This window comes from Pezoporus wallicus, unplaced genomic scaffold, assembly GCF_028554395.1.
Source record: "Pezoporus wallicus isolate ANWC-B61680 ecotype Strahan unplaced genomic scaffold, APGP_CSIRO_Pwel_v1 contig_6807, whole genome shotgun sequence".
NCBI classification, from domain to species: domain Eukaryota; kingdom Metazoa; phylum Chordata; class Aves; order Psittaciformes; family Psittacidae; genus Pezoporus; species Pezoporus wallicus.
Window position 1 is genome coordinate 405,948 of NW_026636431.1, and position 12,710 is coordinate 418,657.

At 37.2% G+C, this 12,710-nt stretch overlaps 1 protein-coding gene across 7 annotated transcripts in view; it reads left to right on the forward strand.

Moving 5' to 3' along the window:
• The window catches only part of ARHGAP15 (Rho GTPase activating protein 15), a 378,211-nt gene that overhangs the window by 201,290 nt on the left and 164,211 nt on the right, over positions 1 to 12,710 (forward strand). For all 7 annotated transcript variants that reach the window (XM_057400262.1, XM_057400261.1, XM_057400265.1 and 4 more), the window contains one exon: positions 3,624 to 3,746. In XM_057400262.1, coding sequence (XP_057256245.1) covers positions 3,624 to 3,746 — 123 coding nt within the window. The remainder of the gene's footprint in view (positions 1 to 3,623; positions 3,747 to 12,710) is intronic.

Below are 12,710 nucleotides of genomic sequence, written 5' to 3' on the forward strand. Positions count from 1 at the left end.
TGTGTTTTCTTTTTCTGTCTCAGAAGCAACATAACAAGTACTTAAATGAAGTCTGCGCAAAGGGAGGGGAATTAACTTTCTTGTCTATGTTGATTTTGAAACATTAATGTGAATATGTCAGTGTGTGTAGCTTTAGAAATCAAGAGTATGGGGTTATTTAGTACAAGGAATCACATGGCACACCTATCCAGTGTATACCAGGGAACATACAGTAGAAAAAGCAGTAGATTTTATTTCCTATTATTTTATACTGAGGTCCTTAAGTAGCCTGTATAACATCTGTATGGAACCACTTTCCACTTTTTTATGTTGTTTAACTTTTGCCAGCCCTCTTTCATGGATGATTCTTATGGCTGAAGTGAGAACCTGAAATTTAAAAGGGAAGGTACTACAAAGATATAAATTATTTGGTTTGAGTTTTATAACTACTTTTTAATTATTATTTGGAAGCAACATTTGGTCCTCTTTGTATTTCCAAATATAATAGCAAAATCATTTTAATGTGGGGTTATCACGAGAAGAATGGTTTGGCAAGAGAAGGAATATTTCTAAGTGAGATCCCAACAAGAATATTTCTGGCGAAGGCTGGTTTTGGAACATGCTATCTAAACCCTTGAATTTCTGGGAGGCTTGGAGTTTCCCTCTGGTGACTCACACATGCTTAATAGAATAAAATAAGAAATTCATTGAAATTAACTTTGCTGCTGTTTTTAACTATGCGTTATACAACTCAACATGGAGCATACGAAAGTGTCCATAACAATAATTATTCCTACCTCTAGATGTAGTTTTAACACCATAATAGCTCTTTCAGGTATAAAACTTCCAGCTGGGTTAATACATCATTCTAAACAGAGGGATCTTACCATTCACTGTATGACCACATTCACTCCAGTTAGAATATCTTCACAAATCTGGTGCATAATCAGAGCTAAGCATGTAGTTCAAGTGGGCAAAAATGCTTCAGAGTCCTGCAGAATGGAAAATGTGGCAGGCACATTAAGTGGCTTAAAAGATATTTTCACTCCTGCCCTCTACTCTGCTCTTGTGAGACCTCACTTGGAGTATTGTGTGCAGTTCTGGTCTCCTTAACATAAAAAGGACATGGAACTGTTGGAACAAGTCCAGAGAAGGGCCACGAGGATGATCAGGGGACTGGAGCACCTCCCGTATGAAGATAGGCTGAGGAAGTTGGGGCTGTTCAGCCTGGAGAAGAGAGAGCTGCATGGAGACCTCATAACAGCCTTCCAGTATTTGAAGGGGGCCTATAGGGATGCTAGGGAGGGACTCTTCATTAGGGACTGTGGTGATAGGACAAGAGGTAACAGGTTAAAACTTAAACAGGGGAAGTTTATACTGGATATAAGGAAAAAATTCTTTACTGTGAGGGTGGTGAGGCACCGGAATGGGTTGCCCAGTGAGGCTGTGAATGCTCCATCCCTGGCAGTGTTCAAGGCCAGGTTGGACAGAGCCTTGGGTGACATGGTTTAGTGTGAGGTGTCCCTACCCATGGCAGGGGTGTTGGAACTAGGTGATCTTAAGGTTCTTTCCAACCCTAGCTATTCTATGCTTTATACTGAGGAAGCTTCACTCTAAGTTGGGAAAAAGCAAACACAAATATGAATCACTATGGACAAAATGACCATAAGCAACAAGTGAGTCCCCAAACTAAACACAATTCACTGTTTCAAAATACCATTAAGATGCAGAATTAGAAACATACATTTGTTGTTCTTTTTATAGCGCATCCAAGTAAACTTGGAATTTCAGCTTGTCCCTGCCAAGGACTACTCAATTTCAAACAAAAAGTCCTCCACTATAATGTTAAAAAAGCACCAACCATCAATTGAATGCTAATCTTTATATTATGATACATCACTCCAAGAATGCTACCATTAAAAAATGTGAATTCTATTTTTCATAAGTGATGGATTACTGTACCAAGCTATGTATTTTCCAATAAAGTGTCATTTTATTTGTCCTGTGTGATTACTAGTTTGTGGAAGTATGTGTGGGGTCATTTTAGTGCTGTGGGAAAATGAAGCGCTCTTCTGTTAAAATCAGTAGTGAAATCAGAAGCAAACTATGCTCTGATCATCATAGGCATGTGTTTAAATATTGCTTTCCTTAATTGGCTATGTTCTATTTACTTGAACAATTTGGCAAGTTTTTCTCCCTTGACAACAGCAAAACGTAAACTATTTCATAAGTTTGGCTGTTAAAATCAGATTTCTAATGTAAACCGCAATGTTCCAGGGTTGTTACTGTTGTTTAACCAGTTGTTCTAGCTTGCCATTGTTTTATAATTGTGCACGTTTAAACATTCTGGTTCTGTTTATAACTTCTTGCTACAAAATGACCCAATAACATTGATCATAATTTTATTTTAGCTATCTCTCTACCCTTGGATCCTCTATATGAAGATCACTGCATATAGGCAAGACTCGGTCTGGATGTGGAGATTAGGAAACATCTCTGTAACTGCAGCTAAATTATCCAGGGTACTGTTTAGAAATTCTGTGGAAGAGACAATGGACTGACCGACTCCTGCAAATTTAACTTGTGGACAATGCTGTGTTTTGGTGGATTGATTGATTAATTTATTGATTTTCAAGAGAAGATGGAAAGCTATTATTTTCCACAGGAAGCAAAAGCCCCTCTGTCAGCTGGAGGCCTTTGCCAGGGAAAGCAGGACAGCTCTGGTTCCCTATTTGCCTACTCAGCATTTGAGGGAATGGGCAAGCGTGAAAGCTCAAGCGCACACAGGACAAGGGTTATTCAAGGGTGGTGAGGCTCAAGTGAATTGTTATCAGACTTTAAAAATCTGACTGTCCAAGGAAATCTTTGAAGAAGGTCTTCCCATGACATTGCTTCTGCTTCTGGAGCATGTTGATTTCTCTTTCACACTAATACTGCCTATTTTGGTAGCTATGACAGTGCCCTGCAAGCACCTCAGCAGAGAAAAAGTTAAATTTATACCTTTGAAACTTTCTCCAGGGGATTTTGTGCAGCTGGGTTCTATGTCTTCTTGACACAGAGCAGGAATAAATTGAGGTCCAAATGTTTCTCAGTTTCATAAATGCCTAAGTATTTAAAATATAATCTTTAAGACGGGAATACATTTTTCCCCATAAATTAATGCACCTCGCACACATTTCATGGCACATAGCCATATTTTCTATAGCTGCATTAAATATATATATAATGCTTAATCTGTCTTGGCAAGAGAATTCAGTCCTCCACTAGTGGTGAACCATCCACCCTTTTTCATTACAAGTAGTATATACCTAATAGGGCATAGCATGCTGAGTCCAGAGTTTTAGTTGAAAAATCATCCATGTAAAACTTGTGGGATTAGTGATCATTTCATGAGTAAACTGGTCGCCATCCAAATACTTACAGGCAACAAATAATATAACTCTGTGACTAATCAGCAGAATGAAGTCATGTTTATTCACAAAAGTATTAATCAGATGTTTTGCACTATCCAAACTTCTACACTGCTGACCTACTGCATGATTTTACTAGGGTGGCTATGGCCACTACTTTTTAAGGATATTTGAGCAAACTGCTATTAGTTTTAAAATAAAATTTCACTGAATGCTTCTTTTTGATTCCTTTAGTTTTCAGACTGAACTACAGTGCCTCTGACACAAATGACAGAAACCGAGTTAAAAGCAGATTAAAGAAGTTCATCTCCCGAAGGCCCTCCTTGAAAACATTGCAAGAAAAGGGACTTATTAAAGGTGTGTTGGTTTTATGTACCTTTTCATAGTAAAAAGAAAAAAAAATCACAAAATAATTTTTCATTCTCTGTTAAATGAGTAGGTGCATTGGACAAATGCATCTCAGATATTGTTTTCTTAGTGTATCACATGCAGCTTGCACTACTGAACTGTAAATAGTGTGTGTTTACATCTGTCTTTGTGCTATCAGACCGCTGCTTCAATTTTTTTGTTTTGATGCTCAACGTGGTAAAATCCCCTCCATTTAACACAGGCACTCATCATGCACATTGCAAATCACATTCTGCACAACTTAATTTCTTGAGAAAAGAATGTTGATATAGTTTTATATTTTTAAAACCTGAAATAGGAACTTCAGATGCTGTGCTGACTGATTTGTTTTCTAAGGTAGACTGAAATACTTTCTGCTGTCTTCTCTCATTATTTTCCTAACTCTCCTACAAAATACATTTTGATCAATTTAAAATACGTGCCAGTGAATAATAAATGCCCTGAATCTGTTATTCTTTTCCTACTACAATTTCTTGCTAAGTCAGTCAGCCATCAATTTCACACACCCTTAAAAAATTGCTTCTTTGATGAAATTTGTGTGTTAGTTTATCCAAGAAGTGTTTTGCTAAGAAGCTGGTAGTTGACTTGAAGGCAGTAGCATTCTGACCACTAATAATGAAGCAAAGCCATGTTTTCAAACATTGTCCAGAATAATGCCTTAAAAATTTACACACTCCCAAATTATTATGTGTGAAACCCACAACTGCACATGCAAATTGACTAGAAAGAAGCATTTTGCCAGCAGCCCCTGTCAGTCTCTGGAGTGTGAGTTTTCCAGTGGTGTGTCAAAAACGGCAAGGGGTGTTGCTAGTGTATGTTAAACTTGTCTGTGCTGAGCCAAGAGATTGACCCCAGCCAGGAAAATCTAAAGCAGTCACAGGAGTTAAACACCAGCTGGGCCCATGTCTGAAGAGAAGGAGAAGATTTTAGGAATTAAGTTCTTATGTTTTAGATATCTGCAGAAATGTTCAGTGCAATGGTTCTTAGTGTAAGTGCATCTTCATTATATTAAATCATTTTGTGCCTTGATTGTGAGCTTCTGCTTCTAACTGCCACAGAAACTTAAAAAAAAAGAAAGTTATTATACATAAATAATGTGTGTGAGGTGTGCACACTCACACAACAAGCTTTCAGGATCTGTTTTTACACATTCATAGTATCTCATTTCAACAGGTTTGAGGGCTTTGCCTCTTTGAAGTACTCTTGGGTTGAGGGTAGGATTTGAATGCATCATGTTAGTTTGTTTCAGTTATTACAGTAATAGAAGAGTAGTCTATAGTCTTTTAATTTCTGGATTTAAGGATTGTGCTTTTAGTTTAACAAAGTGTGGCTGATGAATCTCCTGCAGTGCTACATAGGGATCACATGTGATCCTTTTTAACAAACACATATTAATTAGCATAACTCAATTCCAGCCTCTAATATATCTGTCTAGGAAAGACACATGAATTTGGTTTTGGCTGCAGTGGCATTAAGTTCTTGATTAATAAACATAACTTGGTTCTACCTGGGATACTCTTCCATAGCTAATGAAGGTATACGATTTGTGACACAGTAATTCAGAATCAGTACCTGGCACGGTTTTATTACCAAACTAATGTCACCATGAAGAAAACATGTTAGTTATCTACCATGAAGTTTCATTAGGTTTAGGTTCTGGCCATGCAAATGAGGCAGGATTCTTTAGCAAGGCTCAGTTCCAACCTCCAGTAAGTCTATGTGATAAGGTTCCTTCATTGTCTTCACCAGAGTTTGTCCCTTAATCCATTAAAATGTTATGAAAATGCAGTTACAGTACTTATACAGAGACCAATTTTAAATGTTAATTTTTAGGCTCCCCTTAGAATATTTTTAAATCACAAGATGCAACCATCTACCTTAAAGATGAAAAGCTTGTCAAATTCTGTATTATAAGATGCATATATTTTTTTTTTTCCTAAAGATGATGTAAATAGTTGCAGAAACCTCTTGAAACTATTTATTTGCTCCTTCCTTAAGGGAAAAAATGTTAACCATTTTTACAAGAAAAAATTCCTCCAACTCTGAGAACATGCATCCTAACTTTATTCCCATTGGGAAATACTTCTGTCAGAATTGTAAATCCCTTAAAATATGGGCTTGTAATAAAAGTGCGTCTAAAGCCTTGCAGGATATCTTCGTACCAAATTTTTGACAAAGAGCTGTTCTGTGTGCCAGTGAAGAATTGATATAAATACCGGTGAAGCGTGAGGTGTTAATTACTCCAATGTAGTGGTACTGTAGGTGCTGTGGAAACCTTCATTTTTCATCAAGTGTTATTCATATTTGCCAGGGGCACTATAAAACTCTCAAATCTATATTGATTTTTTGCATTGTATGTCACATTGGAATCAAAACTCCAATAAATTTAACACATAAATTATAGTCATGGGTAAATACATTTTAAGGTGGGAAGTTCCCTTAAACACAGTTCTGTGGTCTGTTAGTCACTGATGTGTACACACTTGGCCAGAAGATTCAACACATTTCTCCACATTAACCAAATTTGGGAATACAGGCTTCAAAATTAAATAGCAGTTTGATCTCCTGGGGTACTTTGTTCTGCCAACACTGTTATCATAAAATCTAGAAATTACATGATTACTATTTAACTCTTTACAAAACTTTTTTTTATGTAGAATGTAGTAAATAAAGTAGGTAGTTGGTAAATGAGAAGAATAAGAAGTAAGAGGATAGCAATCAAACAAGAGAATGTAGCAGACCAGCGTGTAAATGTTAGTTACATGCTGATCCAAAAATGAAGACATGATGATGCTTTACATGACAAAAAGTTATTTTTGTCATTGCTGTCCCATTTGCTGTCCCATCCTCTGCATAAAAGAAGCCAGAATGGGAAGAGAACATTGACTCCATTCATTGTGATGAGCTGGTAACTGGGTATTTTCATGCTCCTGTGAGAGCTCTAATGAAGATCATCAGTCCTTTTCATTCCATCACACTCATGCTTAAACAAAATATTTTTGGTCTAGAAACATTTTGAACCATTTCTGAGATGATGTATAATACACTATTTTTGTGTTACGTGTCTGTATGAAGACTTAAATTCATATATATACACATGCGTGCAAACCCATAAATATTAAATGAGAAGCAGTTCCATGTCTGCCATTTAATAGTAGTATTTTGAGAATAACTGCGTTCAAATTTATATGCTAGGGCAGGGTTCCTCAGTTCCTTGGGATTGAAACATCCTCAGAATTTACAGAATCTGCACTAATAAGCTAGAAAAATAATATATAAATCTTCTCTTTTAAAACTACTTTATAGTCTATAATTGAACTTTGATCTTTGTGTTTAAGCTTTGTCATGATATAATATTACCTAAAATGAATTGCCAACCTTCAACTTGATATTGGCCTGCTAACTTCCTGATTTCTGAGCCTTTCTAGTCCACAATCAAAAAGAAAAATTACTTTTGTGAAAATGTGATTATAAAGCTATGGTGGTTGTGTTGGTAGTAGACTAGCACAAAATACACTTTCAGTAAATGGTAAAAAAGCATGAGTAACAACAAAAATGACACTGTGGGAAAAAAGGAAAATGCAACTATGCAGCTGGCAAGAAATTAATCTAGATTTTTTGGCGGTGGATTTTTTTAATTTTTTTTTTCCCAAAAGCTAAACACTGAAGGAACTTCACTGGGTTTATTTTGTAAGTTAATTTAAGGAAAAACCCAAAAGAGCATAAAAGTTGGAATGGTTACAACTGTTCCAAGGTTAAAATACAAGCCACTCAATTGCTAATGCAAGGAACTAGCTGTGATTTGGCTTGATAGCCTATAGAATGAGGCTCAGCATATGTTGGTGCCTGTGCAGACAGCAGCACAGAGATCACCAACCATGTTGATTCCAGACAAGGGAAAATGTCTTTACTGTCTCATAAGTTTCAGAGGACCTTGGAGTAGTTCAGTGTAATGAGTGTAATGCCCATAAGGAGTCATAGAATCATAGAATGGTTAGAGTTGGAAAGGACCTTAAGATCATACAGCTCCAACCCCCCTTTGCTGGGCAGGGACACCTCCCAGTACACTAGCTTGCTCAAGGCCCTGTCGAACCTGGCCTTGAACACTGCCAGGGAGGAAGCATTTACCACTTCTTTTTGGCAGCCTGTTCCGGTGCCTCACCACCCTCACATTAAAGAACTTCTTCCTTATATCTAACATGAACTTCCTTTGTTGAAGTTTAAACCCATTACGTTTTGTCCTATCACTATAATCCCTAATGAAAGAGTCCCTCTCCAGCATCCCTGTAGGGCCCCTTCAGATACCGGGGTCTCCACCCAGGCTTCTCCAGGCTGAACAGCCCCAACTGTGTCAGCCTGCCTTCATGTGGGAGGTGCTCCAGTCCCTTTATCATCCTTGTGGCCCTCCTCTGGACTTGTTCCAAAAGGTGCATGTCCTTCTTATGTTGAGAATACCAGAAATGCACACAATACTCTCACAAGAGCAGAGTCTACTCTGCCTCGACCTGCTGGTCACACTGTTTTTGATGCAGCCCAGTATGCGGTTGTTTTTCTGTGCTGCAAGCACACACTGCCAGCTTATGTTCAGTTTCTCATTTACCAACATCCACAAGTCTTTCTCCACACGGCTGCTCTGAATCTCTTCTCTGCCTAACTTGTATTTGTGTCTGGGATTGCCCCAACCCAGGTGTAGACCTTGCATTTTGCTTTGTTGAACTTTGTGAGGTTTGCACAGGCCCATCTCTTCAGCCTGTCTAGGTCCCTCTGGATGGCATCCCTTTCCTCCAGTACATTGAAGTCCAAAAGAGTAGATCAAGACCTATCTTCAGTGTGTTCTGTAATTTTTGTGGGTTATGAAGGCATTTAGCAAGGGAGTTAGTGCTCGTAATAACTTATGAAAATTAGGAAATATTTCCTTTGTCTTGCATAGACAGTGGATTACAAAGGTGTTTCTTTCTTTGGCCACTACCTGGATATTTGGAAGTACATTTCCCAAACATTACGGATGACCAAACACAGGACAAATGGATTTTTTCCTTTGACATGATGGTCAGAAATAACTCAGATAATCATAAAATATCTCATTTCTGGAGACCTGTTTTGAGGAGTTGCCGTGGTTTAAAACCAGCAGACTCACTCTCTTTGAATTCAAATGAGCTATTGTCCACAGCAAAACACCATAATTTCATAAAAGAGACTGGTGTCTGTAAGTATTCTCTATTTTCCTTTTTTCTGAGAATGTGAAACAAATCTGGCAGCTCACATGACACTTAATAGTAACTGTTCACAAATGTAATTTTTTTTTTTTAATTAATGACTACCACAGATCAACTATGTATAGTAAATCTCCAAGTTAAAAGGACTGGCAAGACTCCCAGATAGCATAAATCAGAGGATCTCCATTGACAACCTCGCCATCTTCAGTCATCTGAGGACCTGGCCCATTTATTGTAAAAGCATTGTGGCAATATTTGGAGCCCCAGTCTGGAACCAGCATTGTTTTAATGTCTGACTTAGTATGTCTGAATACAGGTTGGGCAGCTAGAAGTTGCCTTTCAGAATATGACTCTTTCCAACTACAACTCTTGACCTTCCAGAAAATTCACTGCTGTGGTGACTACTGTTCTGTACCTCCTTCTGTTCATTCCTTTTATTTTGTGTTTTTTTGTTCTCTTTCCCCTTTTCCCTCTTAACATTCAAACAGATACAAAGAAATCAAAAAACTTACACACTGCTACAAAGCTCTGGTAGTCCAGCAGTTCAAATCCAGATCTAGCAGAGTTAATTTTGTTCCTGGAAGACACTGAATTACATAGATATCATTCACATTTCTAAAAACTTGGACATTACGCCATTATAACTTCTCTCACATCAGAATCTGAGCTTCTACACAATAAATGGGAATATTAGACATGTCCTTCTCATTTTTTTTTTAAGAAAAAACACTCAAGTATGAGCTCCTTCCAAGTGTGGCCACATCTTGTCCATGTGCACCAGAAAAAATTTAACAATGACATTCTCGGTAAGGATGTGGCTTTTGTGATTTTATTTTAATTGTTTCTTTTCCAGAAGTATTCTCTCCCACAGACAAGATTTCTGCAGCTCAGAATTAGTGGCTTTGCTGCAGCCTGTGAGAGCTACTCAAAAAAGTAGCTCTGTCAGGCTCAGGGAAAACTTGGAGCTCACCAGAATGAGCAATACATTGCAGTTGTAATCATCATCTTATATTATACAACTTGCAAATGTCCATTCCCTCCTCTTCTGGTGTCTCATATCCACGTGCAAAGCTGCAACACACCCCTCATTCTTAAACAGAAAGTTTAATACACAGATATCAGGGATGTGTAATGTAAACCATACCACCTAACATATTATGAATATATTGCTCTTCTTAAAAATGCTTGTTGGTTTTTCATACTACACTATTGACTAGCTGTCTGTATTTGATGTATGGTTTACCAGCCTGATGTAGACTTATGGTTAGAGCTTAACTTGTTAGTTCTGCTTTTGCAGCCAATTCAGAATAACTACAGATGCCCCAAGATATTAAAATTGACTGCTCAAATGGACTCAGTGTGGGAGTTTCATTGGTTTTAAATTGATAGCAGCTGAAAGAGTGAATGATTAAAGCTGTATATGGGCATAGTATGCAGCTCTTTTGTACATGCTCTTATGAACAGAATCCACTGTATGAGAATTGCCTTTGTTCTAATAAAAGATATTTCTGAACAATTGTTAGTTCAAATTTTTAAATGATGAAACAAGAGCATTTCAGAAGCCTATAGAGGAAATAATTCCTGAGAAATTGGAATAACTCTGAGAAGATAAAGTGGATTTCTATTCAGAAGGGAGCATTTAAAGTTAAGTAGCATTCCATAAGGTGGTAATTGTGTCTATTTCCCAGGCATTTGAGTTAAATAAGCTGGATAAGAAACATAAACTGTCATAACAGGAGGTTAGGAGTGTTGTGTACATCCTTTTTTTTTCAAGTAATAAAAAATGAAGTTTTGAAGGGTCCTATCACAAATAAATCAAACAAAGGCTTTTTTGCTCCTTTTATCCCTTTGGAAGCAGTTCTTATTTTTAGATTAAAAAAAAACCAAACTGGATAGGTTCTCCTTAAACTAGTTTTTAAATATATATAGACACAACTATAAAAGAACAAGAAAACATTTTAATCTTAGTTACACAATAATCTAGTTTACAAAAGTTAATAATTTGCAATTCTTATAATTTCTTATTTTCAAATTAATGTATAAACAAGTTTCAGCTGAGTTTTCACCAGCTATATCTCTGATCTCTAAGATTGCAAATATGGCAGTGTAACTACTGCCATTCCCATACTTACATACAGCAACAGGTACAGCAAAAAAACAATAGTCTCATGGAATTTGAGGTTTAGGAGTATCCAGAATTCAGAATATTTAGGTGTCTCATGGATTCATGTAGTTATAAATATACATGATGGCCAACAACTGTTAATGCTGATTTGCTGCCCTCTCCCTCTCCCTCTTGCTGCCCAAGACAAAAATCCTGAGTGCCAGTCTTCTAAAAAATACGCATTTTAAAGCTTAACTGCAGGATACAGGATGTGACTATACCCATGTATTAAAAAGTATGTAAAATGAGGTTAAACATTTTGCTGAAGATGCAGAATCTACACCAGAAAAGAAGTCATGAACTAGGTGAGAATTGCAAAACAGTTGCACTATTTCCTCACACAAATACCAAGTAACCTGCATTGATACAGGAGATTGAAAAAGTAACTGCAAAATCGTCCCAAGAAGTTGGTTATAACAGGGAAGAAAACCTGCTGAAGATGCATACATTAATTTTGTCTTGGTTATTCATGTACTGCCATCTACACAATGTAGCTCTTTGCCTGTTTTGCTTCTGAAATCTTTTACAAGTGTCTTTGTCCACCAAATAAGATGCATTTTTATTCTTTTTAATGTAATTTACATTGGAAAACATTCCATATTATGCAAAGAATTTGACAGGTCTTTGCTAAAATTTAAAAAAAAACAATTAAGATGTCAAAAGAGGAAGAGCTAGTACATTTTAATCATAAATCTCTGTATATATAATTACCACTGAAGGCAGCTATAAATGTTTTCTGAAGAAAATGTAACCAGACTGTGCTTTGTCAGAAACATAACCCCAAAACATGTAACAGACTGTTCGCTAATGCTTAACGCCACACATGCACACAACCTTCTTCAGTGTAGTTCTGTGAACCCAGCTCTTCATCCCTTCTGCAGCTGAAACTCCAACTAACTTAAATAGAGGCTTTAATGTACTCTACCAGAATGCAGATCACATGCATTGGGAGATGCTGGAATAAATTCCCTGGTACAGCTTTTTGAACTTCTGATAAGAAGTTCAAACCATCCCATGCACCCTACCTTCTTTTTCTGATTGTTCCCTACTCTGGTGAAACAATCCTGAGGAATGTAATCTAGGTGATTCTGCTTGAGGATGGAGGTTAGACTAGATGACCTCTGGTGGTTCCTTCCCACTTCTATTATTATGTGACTCTGTGAAAGAAAAGGCAATCAAGTTGTCCTTGAAATCTAAGCTTAATAAGAAATGGTAGTGATTCACAAAGGAAAAAGAAAACTCTTTGTAAAGAAGAAAATAAACAAATAGTTTTCTGCCTGTTAGTGAGAAAAAGGTGTGCTTCTTGGAGGAGGCAGCAGTCAAGCTGCTTATGGTGGAAGACGGTAGGGCTGACTATGAAGGAAATATCCTGTGCCATGGACGTTGTAGGCTTGTTGGGCTCACTGTGAGGAATCCAGGTGTGTGCTAGAACCCTTCAGCTATCTATACAATTATTTTCAAAACCTCTAGGTCAATTTCCAAACTGTGGTACTCTGTTGAAATGCTATATGGAGACTGTCGCTTTGGATAAAT